The sequence below is a fragment of the Phasianus colchicus genome, chromosome Z (assembly GCF_987193195.1).
Source record: "Phasianus colchicus chromosome Z, bPhaCol1.hap1.1, whole genome shotgun sequence".
In the NCBI taxonomy this organism is placed as follows: domain Eukaryota; kingdom Metazoa; phylum Chordata; class Aves; order Galliformes; family Phasianidae; genus Phasianus; species Phasianus colchicus.
In genome coordinates, this window is record NC_143476.1 from 30,625,754 (window position 1) to 30,653,219 (window position 27,466).

The following is a 27,466-nucleotide window of genomic DNA, read 5'->3' on the forward strand; positions in this document are numbered from 1 at the left end:
ACACTGTAAGAAGGCTTTGGCGTAGTTTATTTCAAAGTTTCATGTTGTTGAGAAACTGCACACAACCCTCAGGACTGTGAAAGTGCAGAGACTAGGAACAAAATTGTTCACTTCTGCAATAGAGGATTTATTATATGCCTGTTTCTTTCATGCCAGCTGGCCTCTTCCTGGAAAGGATCTTATAGCAGTCCTGATTTTCACTGAAATTTTGTCCCTTCTGGATACTTTTTTGTCCTTATTGCTGATTTAAGTGCTATGTGAAAATCTGGGCTCGTTGAAATCCGACAGGATCTGCTTGCAGATTTTTGATTTTGGTATTTCTATAGTAAGAGTCAAAGCCACACATATTTTGAGGTAAGTTCATCTTCTGTCTTGCCACAGTCTGATTTCTTTGGTGCAATCAGCATTTGGTTGATTTTAAAATTCAAATACAAAGCAAATTTTGAAGATGCTGCGGTATTCCTGTATCATTCCATGTGGAACTTTTTAACTCTCTTCTAAATCATTTTGTTGCATTGTAAGTGCCCTGCAGAACTTAGGAAAGAGCTCTGGATGCTGTGGCAGCAAGCTGATGGCGGCAGATGGCTTCGAAAATAGCTAAAATAATGGAATAACTAATAAGCTTACATTTCTTGCTGCAGTACTGTCAATAGGAAACTGACTTCTCCGTCTGTCAGGACAGTGGATTCAGCCTAAAGACACAGGCAGACTTTACAGATCTGTAATTGTTCCAGACATCTAACTTTCCTAAACTTGTGGACAGGTTGCTGTAAAGTTCATTCTGTGTGCAGAACAGAAATGCAGAGAGCTGAAACCTCTGTTCTTTGTTATGCAGGGTTTTCCTTGTATGCAAGCTAAGCATGCTAGAAAAAAAAAATGCTCCAAACGTTATTTGCTTCTTAAAATTTTTCTCAGTTTGCCTGAAATTGACAAAGATTAATTTTTTTTCTCAGAAACACAGTCCCCAAAACACTACCTGTGTCTATGTATCAAAATACTGTGAAGTGATAAATCACAAAGGAGGTCAGTTGTTTAAAACAAACGTGTCCCTTAAGACTGCTGCAGGGTTTCAATTCCCGAAAAAAAATTCGATTCCCAATGGGAAAAGCTTTCTTTCTTACATGTAATGTGTTTTTCTGGGACATTGACTGAGAATGTCTGCGGAAACAGTGTGATGGTGTTAGTACCACTCAGTTGTTCACTGCCTTCCTCCATTGGAGGCTACCAGCTTCTAAGTAGACTCAGAGGAGGGGAATGCCCACCCCTCAGCTGCTTCACTCCCACCACTTGAGTATGGGGTGAGCAATCTCTGGCAGCACTGCAAGAGAACTGACCCTGCAGTGGTGGCAGCCACCAAAGCTGGGGTGCCGGAGCCCTCAGATAAGGCCTCACCAACACTGACTAATCACATACATGGCAGTGCTCTCCATTCCTACCTCTGTCAAGCCCTGGAAGAAAGGAAACAGGCTGATATCTTGCTCTGTTTGTCCAGTTCTCCTGCAAAATGAATGGATTCCAGTAGAAACATCTTTTGTAGCCCACAGAATTCTCTGTGTGGAAATACGATATGATTAAAGGTTTGAAGATTTCAGACAGTAGTGCTTTGGCTAGCCAGCATACCAATTCTTCTTTACAAAACTATAATTTTGTCCAAAAAAAGAAATCCAATTTTACAATGAAAAACCTTAACAGTTAAGATATGTTTAAGCTCCTTCTAGAGAAAGCTGAAATTTTCATAAAGATGCTCAGTTTCTGAATGAAGGTTTTTTTGTGTTGGTTTTGGGTTTGAGTATTTGGTGTTCTTTTATTCTTTGTCTGTTTTACCCCCTCGGCCATGATTTTTCTAGTATCTCTGCAAACTTTGCTCTCATATCCACATTTCTGGTCAAAATTTTCTGACTTGGCTCTGCCTCTGCCATTCCTGCTTTCTCAAGCAGTGATAATATTGGAAACTGCTGCGTTTCTAAAGTCTTTTTCCTTCATTGTGTGCTGAAAACCACTGTTGTAGTGTTAGTTTAACTTAAGACTCTGCTCAACAAAGCTACAGAAGGTTTGTGAGGTCTGTCTGACTATAGTAAATTTAGAGTCCTTTGTGAATGCATTGCAGTTAGCTTTTTTTTTTTTTAATGAAATTGTTCTTACAGCACATCAATTACGATGTTACTTACAATCATGCATCTTTTTTAGGAGGAAAAAAATTATTTTTATTTTATTTTTTATTATATTATGGAATTAATATTAACTCCATCCAGGAAGTCATCAACAGTAATGGGAGCTAAACTTCAGACTCTTGAGATACATGCAAGCAGCTTGACTGTTGGTAATCCTGTGTAAAGATGCTTTGCCTCTTTTGCCTCCATAATGGCACAATTTGCAGTAATGGAAATTTAGAACTCACTTGCCTTGAAAGCTTCCTGAATTCTCCAGAATCCACCTAAAATCTGACCTCTTTTTGCTAAGTCTGTCATTTCTGATTCTTTTCTCTTGAGAGAAGTGTTTACTCCTCTAAAGGGAAAAGCAGAATGATAAGAGCAGTATGATTATACTTCTAAGAAACAAGGAGTTGCTAGAAGGACCAGCTTTCTGGGGTAATCATGCAGTCTGGAAGTTTCATCCAGCCCCTCCATACAGCTTCTGACTATACTCTCTCAATCCTTCTTTGTTATTATGTAGATAAGATATCTTCAGCTTTCAACTTGAAAAATTGCTATCTGAATCTTGTTATTCCTGTAGGATTTTCCATGGGAAAACAGGACCTCTTTCTTTGCCTACTAGCAGATGATAGTTTGCTATATAGAAAAAATGCATAATATAGTCTAGATTTTAGCAACTGTTTAATGATAAATACAAGTTGTACAAATGTTTTTTTGTAAATAACATATAGTTTCTTGATCTAAAAAAAAAAATTTAAAAACAACATCTTAAATCAAATACAAAATTCTGCATTGTTTGAGTTATCTGTTTTTACAGTTAAAATCATGGGCCAATTTTTCCTCTGAAATGTACTCACTCTAAGCTTAGTGGAGGGACTTTCTTCCCTTTCTCCTTGGTGAAAACTTGACTTTATCAGCAGGACATTGAGTTGATGGTTATTGCTTTGTTGCTATTTAAGACCTCCATCCTGTAAAGCAACAGAAGTCTAGAGTTTCAGAGATCTAACCTCTATTATAATTCACCATTTAAAAATATATATATATATTGATTTAGGCATCTTTACCAATGGATAAAACAATTATGGTACTATAAAAATATAAGAGGTTGTTCTTTTGCCTTTAAAAGGAACAGCTATTCAGCAACATTTGCTCATTGTCATACTCGTAAGGTTTTTTTTGTAATACCCCGTAATTTGATCTGCTGTAAAATAAATGTTCAAATTCTGGGAAGGATAAAAAAAAAAAAAAAAGAACAACAACAACAACAACAAAAAAAAAAGCCTTCTCTGTTCAGAACATTGATACAATCAAGCTTTTTATGGGAGACCTCCAAAGAAAACCCAGGTGCAGAGGGAAGTGGTGTTCTTGCCGCAGTGGGTGGCATTTTCACTGCTGAGTCAGTACTGCCCCTGCTCAGTGCTGCTGGAGGTGCACTGTTTCATACGAAATTGAAAAGCAAAAAGTTCTGTGGTCATCAAAGATTACCTGGCCTCATAATTAAGGGTGAAGATGTTTGCCCCCGGGTCTGGGGAATATTCCTTGCCATGTAAATTATATCTATTGTTACAGATTTACTTGTCAGATATATTCATCATTTCTTCTCCTGAAAACTTCGCTTCTTAGTCTAGCTGACACAAGCTGATAATATATTCATCCCAAGATGGCTTCATTTTAATGATAAGTGAGGCAGTCCTTACACATACTCTTTCAGAATTCTAGAATATCTTAGGATATTTTAGATTAAAATATATTTTTAGATCAAAATACATATCACAAGCATATTTCATATCAGCTGCCATACTTTCTGTAATAATTTTGTGACAAAATTTCTGTAAAATGTGTTAGTTTATCTTGTTTCTCAAGTATTGTGAATATGGCATTTAGTATTAAATGTTCCCATTTATATCACAGAAAAACACCAACAACCTTGGAAATAGTTAATAGTTTCCACAGTTATTTATATTAAGCCCCACATATTTAAAATACTGTGTATTTGGAGAGATAGTAACACTCGTGTTAACGTAGTTGGTAACACCACTGTAGATCTAGAATAACTCAGCTGGTGTCTTTACAGCTGTTCCAGCCACAGATTTACACCAGCGTAAATGAGATCTGACTTCAGCCTTGTATTTGTATACATGTCTGACTAAATTAGACAGAAATGAAAATGTCGAGGGCAGAGCTCCATCTGGAAGAGATAGAGTCAGTGGAGAAGGATTATAGATAGACAAACATAAAAAGGAGGGAAATAAGAACCTGTTGATGATTACAGTGTTTATTTTTAAGTGGCCAGATATTCCCTAAAGAAGCTGAGATGATTCTGCTAAACTACTGTAAAGTTTATTTTTCCATTCATACGCTTTCTGTGTCTGGCAGCAAAACATAGTACAAATCAAATATACTGTATCTCACAGGATCTTCTTCTATTTTGAATATGCTCAGTACAGCTTAAGGAAAATCTGGCCATCTTCATACGCTTAGACCATTTTGAAAACTCCATGAAAGACCTAATGTACCAATATCATGCTGTGGCCAAGGGGCATAAAGCAAGTCAAAGATGCATCTGTTCTGGCTTTGGCCCATCTCTGCATCCCTTGGTAGACAGAGCTTACAGGCTGGCAGTGCTCCTCCCTTTGAACTACTGGAAGGGGACAGTGCAGAAGTGTTGTCTTCATGGAGTCTTCCCACAAATAATGGTCCTTGTGAAACAGTCGGTGGCTTTGCTAAGGCCTAAGCCACACATGTATGGGCAGAGCAATGTGCAGGAAGAGTGTTGGCAAGAGCAGACTGAAACCTTCTGCCCAAATCTACATCTTCTTTATTTTGTCTAGCTGAACAGGGGGCCTGCAAAAGATCTTGGGACACCCAGTCCAAGGTTATAGTCATAGGCTGCTCAAGGAGGAGTGATAATTATTCTATCCTTAGACACAAGTATCCTGAGAATACCTCCAATCTAGCTAAACAATCTGCTGATTTTGAGCATAAAGTACTAACAGCCAAGTCAGTAGAAAGTGCTGTGTTTTTACCACAGCATTGCTGCACACAAATTTAGTTTTTACTCCATACTTCAGTGAACCCACATTATTTAACTGTGCAGTAAATTCTGACTAATGTTTAAGAGGTTATTTATTTATTTATTTTTAAGTAAGACTGTTGTTTTTTGTTTTTTTTTTTTTTATCTTATATAGGTGGATGGGGATGATTTTATCAGGTGTAGTCATAACTAAGTTGACATCACATTTACGCCACTAATCCCATTACTTCCAACTAATCTTGCATGTGAACTTATTGTTTAGGAAGTACTAGTTCATAAAAACACATCTCTTGTTTTACCTCTTTTGATACAACACACCAGCAGTGTTGGGCTGCTCCTGTACTGCATCACTGTCAGTGAAATCTAATTATGCTCAACTACAAAAACTTGCAAAAGAATCCTTCTAACTTCCAGCAAGAAGATGCTGAAACATGGTACAGTAGCAGGTGTGTATACATGTGTATAAATAGTTGCATAAATACATATACAGGCATATTTGTGTACATATTTGTGCAGTGTTCCTGTGTTCCTGCAGGCTGTGACCACGCAAGGGCTGAGAAGTGCAGCAGCAGTGTGGGTGAAAGTGCTGGGGCTGGGACCAGGTGTTAGACTGGCAGATGTGGATAGCGGAGGTGTGTGGCATTGCTGCTGCTCACATAATACATGCCCTCACCTGCCTCTGCCTGGACACATCTCTGCTGTCAAAGCCAGAGAAACATGATCTCCTCCATTGAGGGTTAGCACAAGAAATCCTACCTCAGCTGCCTGCAGGATTTTGGGGCCTTCAGACCCTTTTGTTCTGTGATGACGGATGAGGACAAGACCAAGGAATGAGGAAATATCCCTGCCTGCTTAGAGTCCCAGAAACTATCAGGAGTTTAGTTCTTTAAAAAAAAAAAAACGGTTTATGGGTGTGGTTGAGCTTTAAAGATAAGTATTGTGCTTGGCCTCTTTTAGGGAGCAAGCCCCTGCCTTTTCACTATCTCCAAACTCCCCACCTCACCTCCCTACACGGGTAGCCCAGAAGACGAGGTGTGCAATCTCATGTGGATGCAGGAGATGCCCTGTAGAGGGAAATGGTGTAAGGTGAAAGCTGATAAACACACATTCAGAGGGCTGTGCATCCCTCTGGCTCATGCTGCACTAGCTGCACATCCTTGCCAAGCTCCCTGGTACTCAAGTCACATAGCACAGCTAGAGGAAAGAGAAGAAAACACCCCACTGTCCCAGCACTCTTTCAAAAGGCCTGTTGATTAACTTGATTTTGAACCTGTACTAAAAATTATTGTAGAGGATATATGTCTTGTAATGCATCAAGAGCATGAGTGGAAAAGAATAGGCTGAACTGTGTAAGCAGGTGGAAATCTCATATCATGAGGATCTTGCGGTGTATACATATAGACATTCATAACACACTGGGTGATTATCCAGAAGCGAAGAGAAGCAGATGCTACTGGCAAAGGGTGTCAACATTGTTTGGTTTCACAAGAGGTGTGATTAGAGAAGGTACTTGAAGGAGGAGAGAATAATCACTTGGCATGCAAAAATGAGAGGCAAATCCAAGCAGACGATCGGTGTATTGTTGTGAAATACACACTTATGTGTATTCGTTTCAAGAAGAAAGACTTGCAGAACCAGACAATGGAAATTTTTTTTCTTTGAAACTTAGGTGAAAATAAGAGAGTAACAGAAAGGTTAACGTGTGGTTCTAGAAGTTCAGCTGTTATATTAGCCCTGTAGCTTATATCAAAAAAAGGTATAAACCACAAAAGCATTTAATGATTTATACGAAAGAGGTAAGAAATGTTCCATTTTTTCTCTTTTACTGGTATACATTTTTCCTTTTGTCTGAAGCTTGTTAGATAACAGTAAGTATAATAATGTTTTATCTGATTCTCCTAAACATGCAATTAAAGTGCATTAGTGCCAGCATACTAGTTTGTGTTCATTATTAAACGTAAAAATCTGAGAACTCCACATTAATGGAACATAAAATTTCAGATTGTAGTTACACAGAAGTCAGTGAATTCAGATGGATGGTTCCCATAGCAACCTATCTCTTCCTCCTTGTGTTTTTCATTCCCCTAGAATCTTTCATTACTTGATTGCACCATACATTGTATAGTGCAATTTCATCATAAAATTTCATCATTATGTAACTGTGCAAGAGAAGAGAGTGAAGGTTGCCTTCACTCCGCACTTGCTAACTTCAATGTTTCTATTGCAGAGAGAGCAAACAGATGCTTAAATGAATCAGGCCCATGATTTAAATATTTCCTGCTTTTTAGAGGGTCTCCATAAATTTGGCTGGGTGCTTTGGCATGGCTATAAAGCAACTGAACACAATAGTGTATGATTTCTTTATAATTGCTTATTGTCTGCCTTGCCACATAGCTATGTGGCTCCAGTGAGCAAAACAGAGACCAAACCATTTTTCAGTCGTGGCTGGAAGATTTCTCCTATCAAGATACAGGAAGGTGATATGGAAAATAGAGGGCACTTGCGGTTTTTGTCTCCTAACAGTTGAGTATAATATATCACGTTAAACACGTTAAATCTTTGTGGATTCTCATGGTTTCTGGCAGGGTTATCAGTTAGAGATTCTTAAGATTCTTATGGTAACTCCTGAACAACATGGCAGATATGGAAATTAGTAAAAGCAGAACTGTAATTCTTAATTTTTCTGCAGTGGAAATTTTGATTCTGGACATAGATAAAGCTAACAAGGCAGTACTTCTCATAACATAAATCAAGATAATGATTAATTTTGCAGTAACTAGTTGAGTCTTTCAACCTCAGAATACGTAAGTGTAACACATAAGAGTGGACTGGTCAGAAGCTTTTTGGGACCTTAGCAAGTGACCTAGTCTTCTACCTTTTGGAGCTAATGTAAGCATTTCAAAGTCCAAATATCTTCAGCTTCTCAAGTCCCAGAATGCTGTGGAGATTGGCTCCACAGTATATGAAACTATTGAAACTATGGAGAAAGGAGGAACTCCTTGACAAAGACAAGCAAACTAAAAGAGAAGAAAAATAAAAAAAAAAAAGTTGAGTTTCTGTTCCAGTCTCTCCATTAAAGAAAAACTAAAAAAGAAAAAGATCATAGTGCATAAACAAAGATTGGAGAAAAATGAAAGGCTCTTTCCTCCTCAAAAGCTTTCAAATTATGATGATTTCCATTGTCTTGATAAAATCAGACCCAGCTGATAGTGCCATATTTTCTTTTGTGCTTTTGTAGTGATGATAAATTTTGCATGAAATGAAAGCAAATAGTTGTTTATACTTCATTTCACAGCAACCAGTATGTCACTAAGTCAGCACTTATCAGAGATTTATAGAGCAGGATTTAGGCTGAACTGCTGGCATATGAGATTTCAGCCAAAGGTTGTTTTCCTTTAACCATTTTGTTTTTCATATGGCATGGCTGATTTTAGGTTACTAGTGTCCAATGTAATGACTTATTTAATTACTTGGGAAAAGCAGTGCTTCTGTAGTACCAAAAGAAAAAAAAAAGGGGGGGGGGGGGGGTTATTTTCCTAAAAAAAATAACAGAAATCTGATTTGGGATTCTCCAGAATGCAGTGCTCTATACAATTGTGTAATTTTGTGCTCTTAAAAAATTCCCTGAATAGTCATTAAATCTTTGGAAACTAACTAGGCTCCAGGAGGATGCTATAGCTCTGGCTATTTTCCAGGATTTGCAGGAGGCCACGACAGCTTAACATGGTTTCTAAATGACTGCAAGACTAGGTCAAAAGCCTGCTGAAACCCAGTTGGCCTTCTTAATGATTCCATTCTTCTCTGAGGTCCAGAGTCAGCCTCTATAATCCAGTGGTGACACAGAGCCAAGGAGGAGAGGGAAAAATTGTTATAGAGTCCATAGATCTTCAGAATAAGGATGGATTATCAGTCAGTGTCACTTACAGTTATGTTATATCAACAAGTACCAAATTTGTTGAAGCACAAAAGTAAAGGACTTTTCTGAAAGGTATGAGTTTGGTAATAGTGTGGGGAGTAAAGTAACAAAATGCAGCAGAACAGACCAAATTATAGCCTGAGTATTGGAAAGTCAGAGATAATAAGATGCTCAGAATCATTATATTTGTCCTGAATACCACTCAGTACCTTACTGCTGAGGATAAGTATGTCATTTTTAGTAAGCACTGCTCTCCAGAGGAGGATTGCGAATTTGAGTGTGTGTGTATATGCATGCCTATGCAGCCTATCCATCTGCTTTTCTGTCCATTTCCTTCTTAGTTTTTCATTCTTTATTCAGTATCAAGGAAATCTGGCACAAAAGGAGAGGTCTTATGGACTATGAAATTCAACATAATTCATGAAAATGTTGTGTTCTTCCGCAGAAAGAGATCATGGAGGTATTCTTAGAAGGTGTCCCAGTTGAAGACAGGGTTGCAGCATGAGTCCCTGTGTGCAGAGGGGAAAAAAAGGGTCCGCAGAATGGGCAGGGTGCAAGGGAATCCTCAGGAGATCCAGCTGCAAGAAATCTCTGTACAATGCATTAGTTCCAGCACTTGCAATGCTAGAACCTGTGTAGCACACTTGTGGATATTTCTGTTGTCTAAACTTAACTTACTAAAATTTGAGGAGCTGGCTGGGGAGAAGGGCACAGATCAGTGAACTGGATTAGCCATGTCTGCCAAGGTACACTGCCAGGCACACTGGATTGGTGAATTTTTCAAGAGCAAAATTTGTCTTTGCTCTGATAAAGCTAAAGCTAATTTTGGGTAGAAGACCACCCGCCTCACAGCTCTCCCCAGGCTGCAGCTCTGGCCCAGGCCTGCTCCCAGGGGCTTCTCCATGGGCTGTACCTCCCGCAGGCCATATCCACTGCTCCATCTCCTGGACTGCAGGGAACTTTGCACCTGGAGCACCTCCTCCTGCACTGCCCTCGGTGCCTGCACAGCTACTTCTCTTCCATTGCTCAACCCTCTTCTCCAGTTGCTGACATGCAGCAGTGTTTCTCTCACTTATCTCTGCTCCCTCAGAGCACACCCAGCTTTGCTCGTGACTCAGTTCTGGCAGCGTCGGGTCCCTGTTGGAGTAGCTGGAACTGCTCTGTTCACATGGGGCGCTGCTGGGCTCTGCTCACACAGACCCTCCTGGCAGTCCCCCCACTACATAAACCTAAACCAGAAATTTCTAGTTAAAGTAGGGATTGAAGCCTGGAATGGCAGCAACTCTAATTCATTGCACCTGCTTTCTCAGATTATGAAAATAAAACAGGTGAGTTGTTTAGTTATAAAAGGGAAATTTCACTTCTACTGCATCATACTGTATCTATTAAGTCTATCAAACAACAATTGATTGTAGAGGCCCGCTTTTAATGGGTTTGTTCCAGTCTATTAGCAGTAGATATTATTCATGACTTTGTGATGGGTCAAATATTCTAAAACATAAATGATAAGAGGGAGTGGAGGAGTGGAGAGACTCATTAAAGTTGCCTCATTTTCTTAAGTTTTTATTTAAATGGATGTATAATTTTGTCTATGAGCCAGGAGTGGCTCTTAGGGTTAGATCTGAAGTTTGTATAGATATGAAATTTGAAAAGATCTACATTAAACAAGTCTTCTGTATTTGCCAAAATGTGTTTGAGAGGTCTGGAGCATGAGTTTGGAAGGCTCTGATCTCAAAGGACAGAGTACACTTATTTTGTTGTCTTGATGAAAATCTAAGATTAAAGGCATGTCTCCAGAAAGAGAATAGCTCTATGGCTTCTCTGCAGTGATAAGGTGGGCACATCCACAAGTCCTGTATAAAACACAGAATTGAAGTCTAATTTTTTATATACAAATACAATAGTACAAACTATGAGTTTGTAGTATGAAATTGTAGGGATTTAACACTGTTAAATTGGGCACTGCCATAAAGAAGATAGCTAAGAAATGTGATTTTCCAAAAAGGACAAAAAGCTCAGATCAGAGGCAGCCAGGCAAAAGAAGGCAAAAAGGGTAATCTCTAATCACTAATGCAGAAGCTAATCACACAGTATAAGCATAGTTAGTAACACAGGAGAGCTATGGGATCTACCCATAGGTTGTAAGGCCTCCCAGCCAGACTGCAAGGGAAACTTAGCTGTGAGCAGCCTGATAACGGCTGTAGATAGCCAAATGGACCCTTTTAAGAGACTCTTAAAGCTGTTTGGGAAATCTTACAAATATTGACTTTGTGTACTGTTGCTTGTATCAGATAGTCTATAAGGACTTTTTTCTCATCTTCTTCTACCTTAACAAAATGGGTAACTGGTAGACCAGTGAAGGCCTGTTTAAGGCCAGGCAACCATTTTAAATTGTGAACTACCAATTTCATTCAATTTTTGTGCTTTGGATCACCGTTATTTTTCTTTGTGATGATGTTAATTTTTGTTTGTGGTTCCAGGGCTTGATTTCAGCTGGTGAACTTGAGGTTATTCTGTTTTGACTTTTCACAAAGCATCTGTTCTAGCAGTTATTTTTCCTGTACATTATAATTCAGCATTGTACATTTGTAGCACTGTAACTGGAGTCAGTAAAAGTAAACACTATGTCTAGGAACTCTGAATCAGTTTTTCAGTCATGTTCACAGCCCACTCTCCACTCTTGTCCTACCAAAAGCATGCACATTGGAATGGAAGTTCATGTCATTCCTTAAAGAATTTGATTCAGTTTCTCCTCCTTCTACTGCGAAGAATGTGAATTACTAAGTTTGTTACCATTTTTTTTTCATTTCTTCCTTCTGTATATGTCTTTCTAAAAAACACCAGAGTATTCCACTCTAAACATTATGTGTCTTTTGCTGTTCATATTCATTCCTATGTATAAAAATGTTAAAATAAATTGTCTGCCGGGTGGGTATTTTAACCCCTCAATGCAATCAGATGTGGGAATGGTGTGTATGAATGCAAGCACTTTGCTGGATTACTAGTGTTGTTCTCTATTGACTGATCCCAATTTCAGAGCAAGGAGATTCTTTCAGAGCAAGGTGTAATCTTGTCTTGTCATTCATAGCAAGGCATATGGCATCACTATAGTGGGTATGTCAGCAGTTTCTGTCCCTAAATTAGAATGTAAAACATTCTACCTCTGGGCAGTTTGTGTTACTCTAACACTGCTGAGTCTTTCTTGCAGCTGTGTAAAGGATTGAACTTTCCAAATTGTGTATTTCAGACATTGAGAAAGAAAGGACTTAATGGCTGTGACAGTCCAGATCCCGATGCAGACGATTCAGTAGGTCACAGCCCTGAGTCTGAGGACAAGTACAGGAAAATTAATGAAGATATTGATCTAATGATCAGCAGACAAAGATTGTGTGTAAGTACTCTGAGTTCCTTTTCATTTTTTTTACCTTTTGATATTTCTCTGAACCTGGCAGGCATTGAACAAGAAAGAAAACAAAGGTTGTGAAAGCCCCGATCCTGACTCCTCTTACGCTCTCACCCCACGCACTGAAGAAAAATACAAAAAAATTAATGAAGAATTTGATAATATGATCAAGAGCCATAAAATACCTGTAAGTACCAAAGGTTAGATGGCTGTCTGCTGATAACCGCTGCAGTAACAAACCATAACCCTTTCAGTTCTGGCTTCTTAAAGAAAATATTTCAGCTGGAAACAGGCTTTAGTAGCCAACATGTAATTAAACACTATGGTCAGGAAATTACACACAACGTACTTTTCTTCCAAGTCTCTACCTCTGACGTAGACAAAGCCTATAGGTGAAACCTGCAGAAGGAAGTGAAATATACATATATGCATTATATTCACTTGGTTTACAGAACTGTTTTACCACACTACTTGCACAAATTATACCTAAAATGTAACAATGGAAATATTTCTTTGTGGACAGGCTAACAAACCCACAGAATACTTTCTGTGGTGATATAGAAAAAAAATGATGTAGAACTGAAATTCCTTTATACATAGCAATTAGTACATTCTGTGAGTGTAACTTCAGTTCTCAAACGTCCCTGCCAAACTCAGTTGCAGCACTGAAGGGTTACAGCTATTTGCTCGCTGCAGAAAAACAGACTGCATGAGAGCCTAATGGTAGGATTCAGACATGTTTGTGTGTTGGGGTGATTTTACAGCTTTGTCAGAGAATTTGCTTTTACCTCATCAGCATTTACTTAATGCTTTAACATGAGCTAAATTTTGTTTTAACCAAGTCAAAATTTCTAACCTTCAGTCATATGCCTTGCCAGATATCTAAGAGAAATAACTCCGCATGTGCTATTTTGTTTGCACAAGACATATAGAGGAAAAACATTTGTGATTATGTTTAATAGAAGATTTATAAAACTGACAAAAAAATGTGGAGGCTGTGAAAGTTATATTTGGCCCTCCTGTGTGGAAGAAGGATTAGCAATCCAAAGAATTACCTTGGTCCAAAAGGCATCTGAATTTACATTGTTAACTGCTTTCTTCTAGAAAAGATTATTTGGGTGTGTTCAGCGTTTATTCTCACGTGAAAGTTGTATGGTTAACTCACAGAGAGGGTGTCTTCTCACCCAAAATGACGAAGTCATACCCATAATGCTGCTCAATTGTGCATACAAAATGTGATACTTAAGCTGAAGATGCGTCTTAGGGATGTTCTGATTCTATTTTCACGCAGCGTACATTTTTTTTCCATTAATTCTCACCTGAGCTAACTAGAATCTGGAGAAGTTCTCACATCATGGCAAATACAGTTCTGGAAAAAAATGAATAAACAAATAAATAATAAAGATTTTTCATGGAAGCCAGAATGGCACCAGATGTGACAACTGAGCATTTGGAATGACTGGCTAAGAAATCCCAACATGTACATGAAATATCAGGGAGATATAAATATACATTCAATCTTTCTTGCCTCGCTTTTTATTTGCTACACTCCTATAGGTATTTTTCTCCACAAAAGACTTGTCATAGCTGTCACCATGAGTTTGATTTCTCAGGATGGAACTCAGTTTGACAAACAGTGATTGCAAGATTTAGATTGACTGTTATAAGCTTATATGCTTCACCCTTTTTCACATCAAAATCTTGGCAATCATCATTTCTTTCCTTTTTCAAGGATGACCTATGCTTTTTCAAATCAAAGTGACAACATTTTCAATCATATAGGATACAACCAAGTTACCTTTCAAACTTTGAATACATTTTGAGATGGTTCTTGAGATATTCTGTTTCTCTCATGCATTTTCTCTTTTCTTGAGACAATGCAATGAATATTACGACTATTAAAATCTAAGCTGTGAAAAAGAGCACTTCCTAAGAAAACTCCTTTCTAGCTGATGGTGAGTTCTATCACCATCCTTATGTATTTGGGAAAATCACCTTTTCTAGAAAACTGAGAAAGTTCAATGAATTAGAAGCAACACAGTTAATCAAAATACATTGTATACATCACATTGACTGTCCCCCAAAGATAATGAAATATCTCTGTAGCTCTTTTCATTAAATCTAACCATTTGATGTCAAATAAAATCCTGGCTTGACTCTTAACTTCCTGATTGCATGGGTTTCCCAGGCTGGATTTTGAATATAGTTTATCTTCCTACTTTACTGGGATGAAACAAGATGCAATTCTTTATTTTTTTCATGAAATTGATTCAGAAATGCTTTAGAGATACAGAAATGAAAAATGCTAGTATTTCTTTTCTATAAGACAGAACATCCCTTCCCTGGATACCTCGCACATACCTCAAGGCCTGTGTGCTCCATCAAACTGCTTACCACAAGAAGAACCAGTAGGCAATGTCCCTAATGCAACAGTACCTCCTTTTCTTAGCATTAATCGAGATCCAGTGGGCAGAATGGAGTTCAAAGTTTGAAATTCAAGTTCAAAGACTGAAATTTGCATTTAAAGGACACCAACTTTAGCTGTACAATTCAGTATAACTTCAGGAAAGTCAGAAAAGTTAGATTCATTTACTTGTGATTATTAAAAGTGACCAAGAAAGTTGGGGGAAAGAAAGCAAAACTGAATGAAAAGCCAATAAGTCATGTCATTAAATCATTATTTACAAAATATATAGAACAATGCAGTGCCTCTGCCTGGTCTTGTAAGAAACCAAAGCTGTTGCCAAATGAAAATAAAATTGGCTTTCCCTCCTAACAGCAAAGGCCAATAATGTTTCCTCAGATAATTTTCTGGGTAAAAGCATTTATATTGTTCTAAAACATCTGATAATAATTACACACTTATTTGTAGTTTTCATGAGTGATGATAGCAGAGGAGACAGAAATAGTCCACTAGAAGGGGGCTGTAAATGTCTGCCTCTAAATAAATGGAAGCCCGGTTGAACATGGGAGGAGGAAAAGACATTATTTAGCACAGAATATTTGGCCCATTAATTTTCGAGGGTTATGAGTATCCAACATTTTGCTTTGCCCAACACACTTCAGCTTGTGGAGTTCACATCTAACATAGTGCAGGCAGGCACTTCCCTTTCAAGTGAGCAGTCTGCTCTCTTTAGCAATTTTGTTCAAAGGAGAAAAGACAGTGGAAAAAAAGAGGCAGGATGTGACAAGCTGCATACATGTTAAGGGCAAAGCCATGCCTGTGTTAGTAAATGAACAACAAAGAGCACTCTAAGACACTTATCTCTGCCTCAGAGTGGATTGTTTGACAGTTCCTGGCATTCTTCTGGCACAGGCCAAATATTGCTCTTCCAGACTGATTCTTAGCTCTATTTGGTAGTTAGCCCAGGCCAGGAACAATTCCCAATTGTCAGTTTGTATGTAGCCATGATGTTTTTGAGGTTGAGAAAGTTTAATAATATGGACGTGTACTGCCCTGTGGCCTCAGATGGCCTTAGTTCCTAGGCATATTTAATTTACTAATATAGATATTACGCAAGTGCATCATAAGCTTTAATATCCATCAGGCCTCACTGGAATAGATATGCCCTGTGACTTACCAAGAATGACTAGGGAATCTGTAATAGGATGCAGTTCTTGGAGGACATACGAGACTATAACAAAATTTGAGAAACTAGAGGAAAACTGTAACTAGACACTACTTAAAACTTGTGCTTATCCAGACAGATTTTCTTCACTAACCTTTGGCTACCAGTAAGAAAAAAAAGTTACCATAGCATAGAATATTGTATGTTGCACTGTGAAGAATAGAGCTAACTGACCTTGCACTGATAGAATTGTTTGTTTGTTTTTTTAATTTAGCTAGTTTAAAAAAATGTTTTCAAAATGACAAAAGGAAAGCTAAGTAACTCTTTCCAAAATGTTTGTATGACTAAGTGATGACTAGTGATAGTGGCAGCCACAAGAGAAACCAAGTCCAGGACTGTTTTGCTCTATACCAGTGCAGAAAACTGAAGATTCCAAATTTTGAACTGTTTTAGACACTGAAGAGAGAGAATAAATATGCAAGCAGATGAGCCTGATGAGAAACTGAGAGTCTTGAGATTTGCATTTGTTGAAGGGTTTTACTTGGCATAGATGGACATATGTCAAGATAAGGAAAACAAGTTAGGAAAATAGAGGCAATAGCTATCTACCTAGGCTCAGAGGGAAGATTTCACAGATCTCCTGACAGCAATGAAGAGGACAGAGCAAAGTGATCCCCAGTGAGTGGTACTTAATATAGCATAGGATGGCACTCAAGCAGCTAAGAATTGTTTAAAGCCTTCGGAACTGGAAGCAGGATTATGTCCTCAAAGCAGCCAGGCAGAGAGATCACCACAGCAGTGAATGTTACAGGAGGCTCCATGTGGTCTTATTCATGTCTCACATCGGACTGGATGTGAAGATGTCCATTTTTGTGTGGATTCAATTGTTAAATCTGTTTGAAAAGGCAGAAAACAGCAGCAGCAGCTAACTTTGAGCTCCAGAACCAACTCTAACTGAGCAGCCCAAGTTTCTGCTCTTTTTTACGTGAAATTTGGGAACTTACCGGATCCATTTCTAGCTATTGAAGATAATGTTTTGCTTCAAAAATAAGAGACCAGTAGGACATTTAAGATTATGCAAAGCCAGTCTGTTTTCTAGAGAGCCTAAAATCATTATAATGACATAAACTGACACCCCTTGAGCAATGTGCTTTGTAAATTTTCCTTTGAAATACAAGCCAGACATGCAGCCAAAGAGCAGAACATCAACAAAAAGATGTATGCAGGCAAGAAGGTTGCTCCTAAAAGAAATGAAGAACAATGTAATTACTGGGAACAGTAATTACATTTTTGAATATGTAGTCATTTTTTTCTCCTTTTCCTATTCAAGAGTAATAAACAGTAGGTTTCAGGATCTCCACGTAGACCTACCAGCAGGTATAGTTTTACATGTAATGAGTGAGATTTTTATTCTACTTATCTTTCCCTGCCCTCTCTACTTAAATCCATCAGCTTTTCCAAAATATGGCCATTGAGGTGCACCTCAGCTTCTTGCACAAAGAGAAGGAATTTGTCTGAGGAGTCGTGTTGGCAAGTCTTTCCACCCAGGTGCCCTAACTGATCTTGGCCATTATGGAAAAGAGAAGCTGTCTCACAAAACCAGGCCACAGGCCACAAATTGGGTTTCAAAGCTAAATTAACACCTTGAAATAAGTCCCAGAGCATTTGTGTAACGTATCCTTCACATAATGCTCTGTACTAAAATCTTTCTGTGTGTTTCTGTGGTTAAGCAAAATGATTGTTATATATTTAGAGCAAATTATATCTGCCCCCAGAAGGAGGTGGGTGGGTGCAAAAAGAAAACAGCAACAACAAAAAATACAAGTGCAAGGATAAAATTAATCTGATGGCCAGTGCTGTAATGCTCAGGGCACAGTCAACTGCTTTGACCAACCAGAGAAGATACATGTGGGTGGCACAAGATCAAGTTATCTCTGCTGCCTAACACGGCAGATTATATGTCCAGTTCTCAACATTCTCTCACCAGATCCTTGAAGATTTATCAGTACTATCAGCTGCCAGCAATAAAATTAAGATCTGTGAATTCCTCTCTCTGAAGATGTTACAAGCCTGGCTTAAAACAGTCTTGAAGAATTAAGACTATTAAGTAACACAAGATTTTCAAATGGCAAGTTAAAGAGTAGTTTGTTTGCATGAAGGTATTTTAACATTTAAAATGCTGCCAAGTAACCCTAAGAAAACTCTCCTTTAAAAAAAAAAAAAAAAAGTTAATTACAGAAAACAAAACAAAACAAAACCAGGTAAATTAAACATGGAGTCCTAGTGTATTTGAGTGATACCAGAATCAAAGATTTTAAAGAAATTCAGGCAAAACTCACCCAAGAAAACTCCAATCAACAAATCAACGAAGAGGGCCCAAGATTGGCTTTCTGAGAGCATTATGAAAACCACATACTTTATCTCCTCACACCCTCTATCAGACATAGAATTGGAGTAGACCACAAGCTTGCTCATTTTTGAAAAGGATTCTTCATAGAGAAAAGACTTTAGAGAGGCTGCTGCCTTCAAAAGTGACAACAGTGTTTTGGAAAGACTTCACCAAACACACACAGACATGCATGCAAAGATAAAACAAAAATAATCCAAATAATTCTATATTTCTTAAGTTCTTGTATTTGACACCTGTGCCTAAGTAGAACTTGGTTTATTTTAAGCCCTTCCTAAGCTCAGATATAAGCACAAAAACACATCATTTACTGTGTTAGTAGCTTTAACATGATTCGAGATCTTTCTGATTGCTTAAGCAACATAAGATTTAATTAAGGCTTTCCCTTTTGCATTCCACCTCTTCTAATTTTTCTCCATGCAATGAAGTCATCATAATCATCCACCTTTGATCTTGCAGTCATCTGTGACACTAGATTAAGATATCACAAGTGAACAATAACAACTTCACTGAATTAAAGAAAATGAAATTCATAAGTCAGTGTTCTATTATTTTTTTAAAAAAGAAGAGGAAAAAGGAAAAAGGACAAAAAAGAAAAAGAAGGAGAAGAAGAAGGACAAAAAGGAAGAGGAAAAAAAACCTAGAAAATCTTCTTACAAAGCAGTCATGCAAGCTGCATTAAAGGATGGAATTGTGATTTGAAAAATCACAAAATCACATTTAAAAGCCTTGGTAATTCTTTGAAACTCTTCTCTTGACTGTTAGTTGGGGGGAGCTTGAATATTTTAACCACCAACTACAAAATATTTGAACTAAATATAGAGTAACTGTATTCGAAGGCTGTTGTGCTTCTGTACTATTCTTGTCTTTGTTTCCCCTTTTACTTGAACAGGCTGTTCCACCACCAAACTTTGAGATGCCAGTTTCTATCCCAGTGTCCAACCACAGCAGCCTGGTATACAGTAATCCAGTCAGCTCACTGGGAAACCCCAATCTTTTGCCACTGGCCCATCCTTCTTTGCAAAGAAATAGCATGTCTCCTGGCGTGACACATCGGCCTCCGAGTGCAGGTAACACAGGTAGGCTCCATTCAGTCCTGTCTTATTAAATTCTCTTCTATTGGCTGCCTGTGCACTTTAGGTCACTTTAAACTGTACTCTTAGGAACAAGAACTCTCTTTTTAGTAGTCCTAACGGTTTGTCCAAAATTGCTGTGTTGAAGAATCAGAAGAACCAAATTGGTTTCTATTCCCAATTTAGAAAACAAACAAACAAAAACGTTCTAAAAAGAGCTGAATATCGACTGAGATTAAGGGAAATCAATAAAAGATTAAAGGGGAGACGATCTGCTGTTTCATAAAAAGGCAGCTTGTCTACTTAATTCATGCAGTAAGTCTCTACACCATAAAAACTTAAGGGGGCAGGGGAGAATGCATGGCCAATGCGAACAAGTTGAAGCAAGAAACTTAAATTGCAAGTTTGGAGGCTATACACAGAATTTATTACTATTACATGTTCCTTGATGGTAAATGTTGTTTGTCTGTTTTGTATAGCAAGAAGCTATGCTCCAGTCTGGTGACAATGAGGGCTCATCTCTAAACAGGATAAAGGGGGATTAAGTTAATTCAGTGTGCCTGACTGGAGCAACATCAACATCCTTAAGAATACTGGGTTCAAAGAATCATTTGAGGTCTCCAAGTTCAAAGGGAAATTTGTGAAATCCTTGGAGTGAATTTCAATGAAAAGCTGCAGAAATTAAAATAAAAAGCTATGTAAATATATCTGATAGGATCTGAGCTAAACTCTATTTTCTGACTCTGGGTATGATCTGATGCCCTCTGAAGTCAGAGATACAGAGAGAGAAACAGTAGTGCATATGGGAGCAGGTCATTTGAAGTCAGAGAACATTTTGAATGTTTGCCTATTATAGTTTACTGTACTCACTTGTAGTATTTCAACCCTCTAGGTGGCCTGATGGGTGGGGACCTCACTACCGGTGCAGGCACCAGTGCAGGTAAAGAGAAAAGAACTTGTATTTATTTTTCTAATTGAAGAAAGGAATTCCTCCAAAGGCTAAATCCTAAAATATCTTCCATATTGGAGATTGGATATTGGTTTATTTTCCCCAGCTGGTTGATAATTGTGCTTTAAAAAGTTTGTTTTCTTCAGTGTTGAAAATCTTGTAGTTCAGCAAATTCCATGGATACAAGTGTCTATCTTTCTTCGCAAGAGCCTTTCCATAGAAGCTTATAGGTTCTCTGCACTGGCTGATCAGGTGAGATTCCCACTGAGGCCAGTGTCTGAAACTTTGACCGTTTATAAGTCACAGAGAGTTTTGTCTTTGACTTAGTGGAACTGAGTAAAGATTTCACTATTGAATTTCTCATTAAACTTTCATCTACTGGGCACAGATTTGACTTCAAGCCCAGGTTTAAGACCATTTCTGGTCACTGAAATCTGTTAGCGTTCTCTTAAATAATCAAAAACGAACAACTTAGTTTTACATTTGTGCTTAAGTGCTTTCGGACATGGCAGGGAAAAGGATTTCCCAAATAATCACGCAGAGGGAAAGATAAGCCCCTCTAATTCTGTTCCCATGAAACTAATGAAAACTGTAAGGACTGTTAAGGTTGGAGTAATCAAAGCAGTTGTCACAGTCCTATTTGCTGAGTAAACTCAGTAGTTTGTTCACAATGTCAATGATGTTGCATTATTACAAATATAGATTACAAAAGACAATGGCAAGGTTTCCATTTCAATTTTAGAAGCAAACACATATGTTTAAAGAAAATAAGTGGAGTTTTTACATGGAGCATATTGCATGTTACTGAGTTAACTGCTTTCATAACAGTAGGGAAAAATAGTTGAAAGATCCTTTTTGTGCACTGTAAACCAAGGCCAATATATCTGCTGATTCTAACACTCTATCATAAAATGACTTATATAGAAATTCTGGATATAGCAATCTTCTTTTTTCTTGGCTCTTCTCATCCTGTTTTAGACCACCCCCTTTTATCTTCACACATAGATGAGTAACAGATGTTTGTGTGATGCATCTGTAGTAAAATGGAAACTGCACTGTATCAAAAGACTGCTTTAAACACATGCTGATGCTTTGAGAGGTCATTTTGTATTAATTTAACAGTAGGATAAGCAAACCACAGGAACTTAGGTGTTAGTATCCTTTGTCAACAAAAAAAGAAAATACAGTAAGCATGATAGTTTTGTTAATTATCTTTTGTGTGAAAAAGGTAAAGAAGTATTTGTTCTGGTAATGCTCTTATTTTGTCTGGTTTTGTTTTGTTCTTTTTTATCTCACGTATAGTAGGAACTTCAAGAGCAGAGGAAGTCAGATAATAATTTGATTGCCCTATTAAGGGGCTCCCTCTACTGTTTTGTTAAGAAATATCATTGTCTCATTCTTGGTTTCTCTGTTTCTTTAAAAAAAATGTTGGAAAGCAATTAGCAAAAGCAATGTCTTCTTCTAAAAGAGGCACGTACTAAAATAAAAGCTTATCAACACATGCATTTGGTGAAATAATCTTCGCGTTTAATAAAATCTGTACATCAACATGCTAGCTTAAAATGTTTTCTCTTTTTAAATACATTATTTTCTTGAAAATATATTAAAAGCATATATAAGCATAGTAAGAGGGATTGCTTATTTACTCACTAACTCAAAATTTGCATCTCCTGCATGAAATGATATGCACTGAGCTCTCAAGCAATCTAACTCAGGAGTAGGCATTTGATTTGAGGGGCATATATATGGAAAGCATTGCTGGGAATGCATTCTAAATATTTAATTGTATGAATAGTCTTTGCTCTTTAACTGGCAATAAGACTTTAAACACCATTAAAGAAGCATTTTCTAGATCTCTTAAATGCAGAATAGTAGGAAGAATTTGATACAGAGCTGAAGGAAGATGAAAGGTCACTATAAGGTCAAATCCTCTGTCTTAGTTGCCTTATTCCACAATGGCACTATTTTGGACAGCCCTTTCTCTTAAGGGGACAGAAGAATGAACATCAAAAGTTCTCTTTGTTCATCATTCTTCATAAGAAACAGAGACCTCTGTGTTTTATTCTAATTGGCATCTTAGAAGCTGGTAGCATGCACATTATAAATTTGCATTTTTCTGCAGTGTCCAAAAATAGCATGTATTCAAAATAACATACTCCATGAAGAGGAGTCTATATAGTTTCATTTCTGTCACTACAAAATTAAACTACTTTTGATTGCTAACACTAGGCCTCAGTTTCTGCACTACCTTTACAAGTCACATTATAACAAATTATAACTGCAGCATCACAGATGGTAAAAGATTAGCTGAGCCTGTGTTTTGAAAACTATTATTGTGATGGGTTTGATTATTTTAAGTAATAACTCTGAAATAATTTACCATTTACCTTGGGACTTAACCCAAGACATAAACAGAATATAGGAAAACTGACTGTTTCTTTATTACCCTGCTCAACTAAATACTAGCAGTGGTATATTTAACTTAAACAAAGGTTATCTCAGGTTTGTTAAAGCAAGTTTCCTCTAAGCCAAGACCTGATTGAATCATTTCTATCATGTGATAGTAGCAACTGCCAAAAAATTGGAGTGAACTTCACATTTAGTGTATTTGCTTAATTACAGCAAAGTCAAACCAGAGGCTTTTGACTGAAAGAGCAAGAACTTTTTGGACTCAGATCAGTTTTCTGGATCACAGTTACATTCTGGAGTCACATCCATCAGTTTTTTGCCGTAACTAACATGAAAATAAGAAGTGGCATGTTACCAGTTTACTTAATAGACTGTGAAGTTCTTCTTAATTTTGGGGAGCAGATTTAGTCATTAACAAAATCAGCTAGGTCAATAGTAACTTGACCAGAAATAAACAAGAACTATAAAGTTGAAGTTTTAGCTCTGCAAATAGTCTGTACTCAAGTTTTATACAGTGATTCAATATTTACCTAGAGTACCTGATAAAAGATTTAAACTTCAAAAGTATTCAACAGTTTTAAAATCAAAATAGATCTGTGTTGGGGGAAGTCTTTTTTTCTTTCTGTGTTTTAAGCTTTTGGTCTTTAAACTCACTCTATTTCAGATGAAGATATACTTTTTTTAATATGGTTTTCAGGTTATGACATTTTTTATCTTATAATTAAGTTTTTTTCTGAACGGAATAAGTCTGGTTAGGTCAGCAAAATTTATTTAAATTTTAAATCACTATAAATAATAAAATCAAAGTAAAAAAAAACCAATATAAAGTTTTAAATCTAGTGTGTTTATAATACTGATCTTACTAGATTTTACTAGATTTAATTGTTTATTTGCTTTCCTTAATTTGTTTCGCTATTCAGTTTCTTTAGAGCCTCCATCTTGGTGTTAATATTAAAGAAGCAAGTTATTTGAGAGTACTTGAGAGTCTGAAAATTTTGTCAGTGTGTCGAGTGCTTGTTCTCTGTAAATCCTTAAGCTACCTTTAAGTCGGTTCTTTAAAATCATTAGACACAGAAAAGATCAGCAGTGCATTTTTGATCATTCATCCTGGGTATTTCCAATAACTGAAACCCATATTCACATATAAATCAGCAGCTAGACATTTCCTTCTCAAAATGGAGCACAAGCTAACAGTTGTCTTCACATCTGCTGAGAGCTCAAGGTCTTAGATTTCCTTTCCAATGTTATAATTTGCCAGTGCTTTTCTGCAGCTTCTCTTTACTGGGCTCTGGATGAGCTTATTATATATTCTACTAGTATTGCAAGTCAAATATGCAACAGTCTTTTCTTTACTTTTTGATTTCCAAGCCCTCAGGAGAGAAGCAATCTGGGTGGTATCTTCTCAAAAAAAAAAGAAAAAAATGAATGATTTCCTAAAAAGAAATAAGTATCTGCCCAAATAAACCTACAAGCGGTACCAATTCTAATAAAAGAAAGTAATTAAGTAAGTAAGAAAAGCAGAAAGAAAGAAAGAAAAGATTTCAAAGGCACCTCGTTCCATTTGTGTCTTTTGAAGTCTTAAATATAAATAAGCAAACTAGTACTAAAAAAATGAAAACTTAAAGAGTTACATAAATATTCTCTACTGCACTCTGAAATCATGCTTGGCGCAGGCAAGAGAAGATAATTCTTAGGCATAAATGTGGAATAAGTTAAACAAACAAGTGAGCTTAGAACAATTATTCCCAAACTGCAGTTTACAGGCAACATGTTGGTACTGGGTCTGCCGAGGAGAACGTGACAGTCATAAACCTTCCTTTCTAGCTCAGTATGGTGCAGTTGCCCACAAACCTCTCACCTAAGGATTGGGCAAGATGTGGTACAAAAGTATAGTAAACAGTTCCTGTCCAAGGAAGTGTACAGTCCAAAAGAAAGAACATGCAGTCATTCATAACAGAGTTCATGATGCAACAGTGCCAAACCCAAACAATAAGAAATCACAAATTGACAGGTTGGCTTAAAATCATAGAGGGGGATAAGAAATGAAAAGCATAGTGGTTTTTCTTTTGCCTTTTTCCACTCCCTGAATGCCAGTAGCAGTTGCTTTTCCAATCTTTCTTCTTTATAAGGAGGATATGTGATTCTTTTCAGTTCCATATTGATCCAACAATTGGTGTCTTACAGGAAGTACCTACAAGTGGGAGAATGGTGATAAATGTGAGATTCCCCAGTGAGAGTGCTGGAATGTGTTCTCTAATACGTACTGTGAAGGAAACAGTCCATCTAGTAATACATGAATTTTGTATCCATGCGAGCAGTCAACACAAGACTTTACAAAACTAAGTCCTTTTCCTGCCCTGGGCAACTGATCTGTTTAATACAGCTTGTTCAGACTCTCTTCATACAGTTAAAAGTCATGAGAGTGAAACTTTTGAGTGTGAATTTGGAAGAATGGTTGTGCAGTCCACATAAAAGTCAGACAAAATATTGCAGAGAGTGCTGAATGCAAAAGTTGGATGTGTGTATTTTCAGCTGGCTCTCATGACCTTGCCAAAGAGGTTCGTGTAAGCTCATTCTTAGTAGACATCACTGGAAATCTGTGGAAACTTGGCCTGTATTATGTTTCCATCAGTTGTGTAAGTGTTGACTTAGTAATTTATTTAGTTATTCTCTGTCTCATCATCTCTATTATCTATGTCTCAATATTTGTATTTATAAAAAGACAGCTTGAAAGGATTGAAAGGGAGAAAGCCCGAAGTTCACATGCAGTGAACAATTAAGTGAGTCATACAAACTGTGATTTTTCGTAAGTGGGACTTAAAAGACGGGCATGATTGACTTCTTTTCCTCTATGACAAGCTGTAACGAATATTCATCTAGAGTGGTTTGGATTTTTAGATAAAATCATTTTCCTTGTGAAGTCAGTGGGAACTTTTTTTTTTTTAAATCCATGAGACAGGAATTTCTTTGCTGGTGGCATTTTTATATCTGCATTCTTGCTCTTTAGAACATCAGACTATCTACTGTTGCACACTGCAATCCATATTCTTGTTCCAGTTCATATCATATAAAAAGTGATATTCCTCTGAGAAGTAAAGCAAGTAATGCTTTTAACCTCCTGAAGCTGGGACAATGGCCACATGCAGAAGTTCCTGGCAGAATTAAGCTAATGTGACCTCTGCCCTTTAACTTCTAACATGATTCCCCAATTAAGATATTTGATTCCAGTTGTTTTCCAAATTTCTGGCAAGCTGATTTTTCCCTTGATAACAGTTGAAACAGTTTCTGAGAAGTAAATGCCAGAGGAGACAGGGATCAGTTAATTACTGAGCTTTTCTTTGCATCCACTTAAATTTCAAAACAAATCCAAGCAGTATTATCTATGTGCAGAACACTCCTTTTGTGTGTATATTGGTTGTAATAACAACATAGGCAAGTTAGAAGAATAAGGCTGTGTCATTTGTGTTTAAAATACGCAGTTTGGGGATTTTTCTGACATTTTAAACTATGCACTCACCATATTTCAGTAATTTCCATTAGCAAAAATAGTCAATATAATGCGTGGCTATATGCTTAAGAAGAAAAAAAAGAAAAAAGACATTTGTTTTTAAAATTTCTTAGGGGTACCAAGAAAGTACACTTTCAAATTATGTACTCTTTTTATAATTGGTATTTCTCTTGTCCTGAAAAATTTTTCATTTAAAAAAGCATTTTCTGTGAAATTATCATTTATTTCAAATGCCCAAAAAAACAAGGGGCTCATCATCAGCAGATGATTTTTCAAAAGCAAGCAATATCTCAATGGCTCTCATGCAAGCATTCAGGTGAAGTCCTCTGCTCTTCACAGGCTCTTATATTTTTCCTACATATCTTTAGAAAATACTTTATTTTCCAGCAGTGTGGTTTTCCCTCTTGCATAAGTCTCTTCTTCCCTTTCTTCTCAAACTAGAGCATCTCATATTTAAAAAAAAAACGGTAATTGTATTTTTCTGCTTAGACAGAAGTAGAATGGATCATTTTTTCAGCTTAGTGTAAAACATTTTTTTTTTTTTTTTTTTTTTTTTTTTGTGAACTAAGTACTAAGCTATAATCCTAAGTGCTGAAAACATGCTTTGGAGTGCAGGTTATCTCAGATACGTCCGTGTATGATTTGTGCATCTTGCATGTGTTATGTGATCCAGTCTGTGCCACTTAGTGCAAGACTTTCAGAAAATGTGCCAGTGGCAGAGGTAGGCTAGCTCTTTCACCATGGCAATACACTCCCAAGTGGCTGTCTGATTCCTAAAATCTTGTTTGGTCTTAGAAAAACACAGCAGTATTGTTCTGATGTTCATTCAGCTGTTCCCACCTTCTTGAACTACAAAAGCGTAGTCTATAATGCACAAAACTGAGCACTCTGTAATTTTCTTAAGTGTTTTCCTCTTAAAATTTACAGCTTAGTTACTGTGCTGCTTATCACACAGAGTCACGGGGGTCAGAGGGGACCTCTTGAGATTGTCCAGCCCAGCTTCCTGCTAGAGTAGGTTGCCTACAGTAGGTTACAAAGGAAAGCA

At 37.3% G+C, this 27,466-nt stretch overlaps 1 protein-coding gene across 11 annotated transcripts in view; it reads left to right on the top strand.

Moving 5' to 3' along the window:
* Nucleotides 1–27,466, top strand: part of MEF2C (myocyte enhancer factor 2C) — a 131,380-nt gene that overhangs the window by 85,884 nt on the left and 18,030 nt on the right. For 8 of the 11 annotated variants that reach the window (XM_090132377.1, XM_090132379.1, XM_090132376.1 and 5 more), the window contains 3 exons: nt 12,351–12,494; nt 19,375–19,561; nt 20,448–20,495. In XM_090132377.1, the coding sequence (XP_089988503.1) occupies nt 12,351–12,494; nt 19,375–19,561; nt 20,448–20,495 (379 nt within the window). Of the gene's footprint in view, nt 1–12,350; nt 12,495–12,555; nt 12,694–19,374; nt 19,562–20,447; nt 20,496–27,466 lie in introns of all 11 variants that reach the window. The other 3 variants (XM_031612667.2, XM_031612823.2, XM_090132382.1) reach the window with 2 other exon arrangements.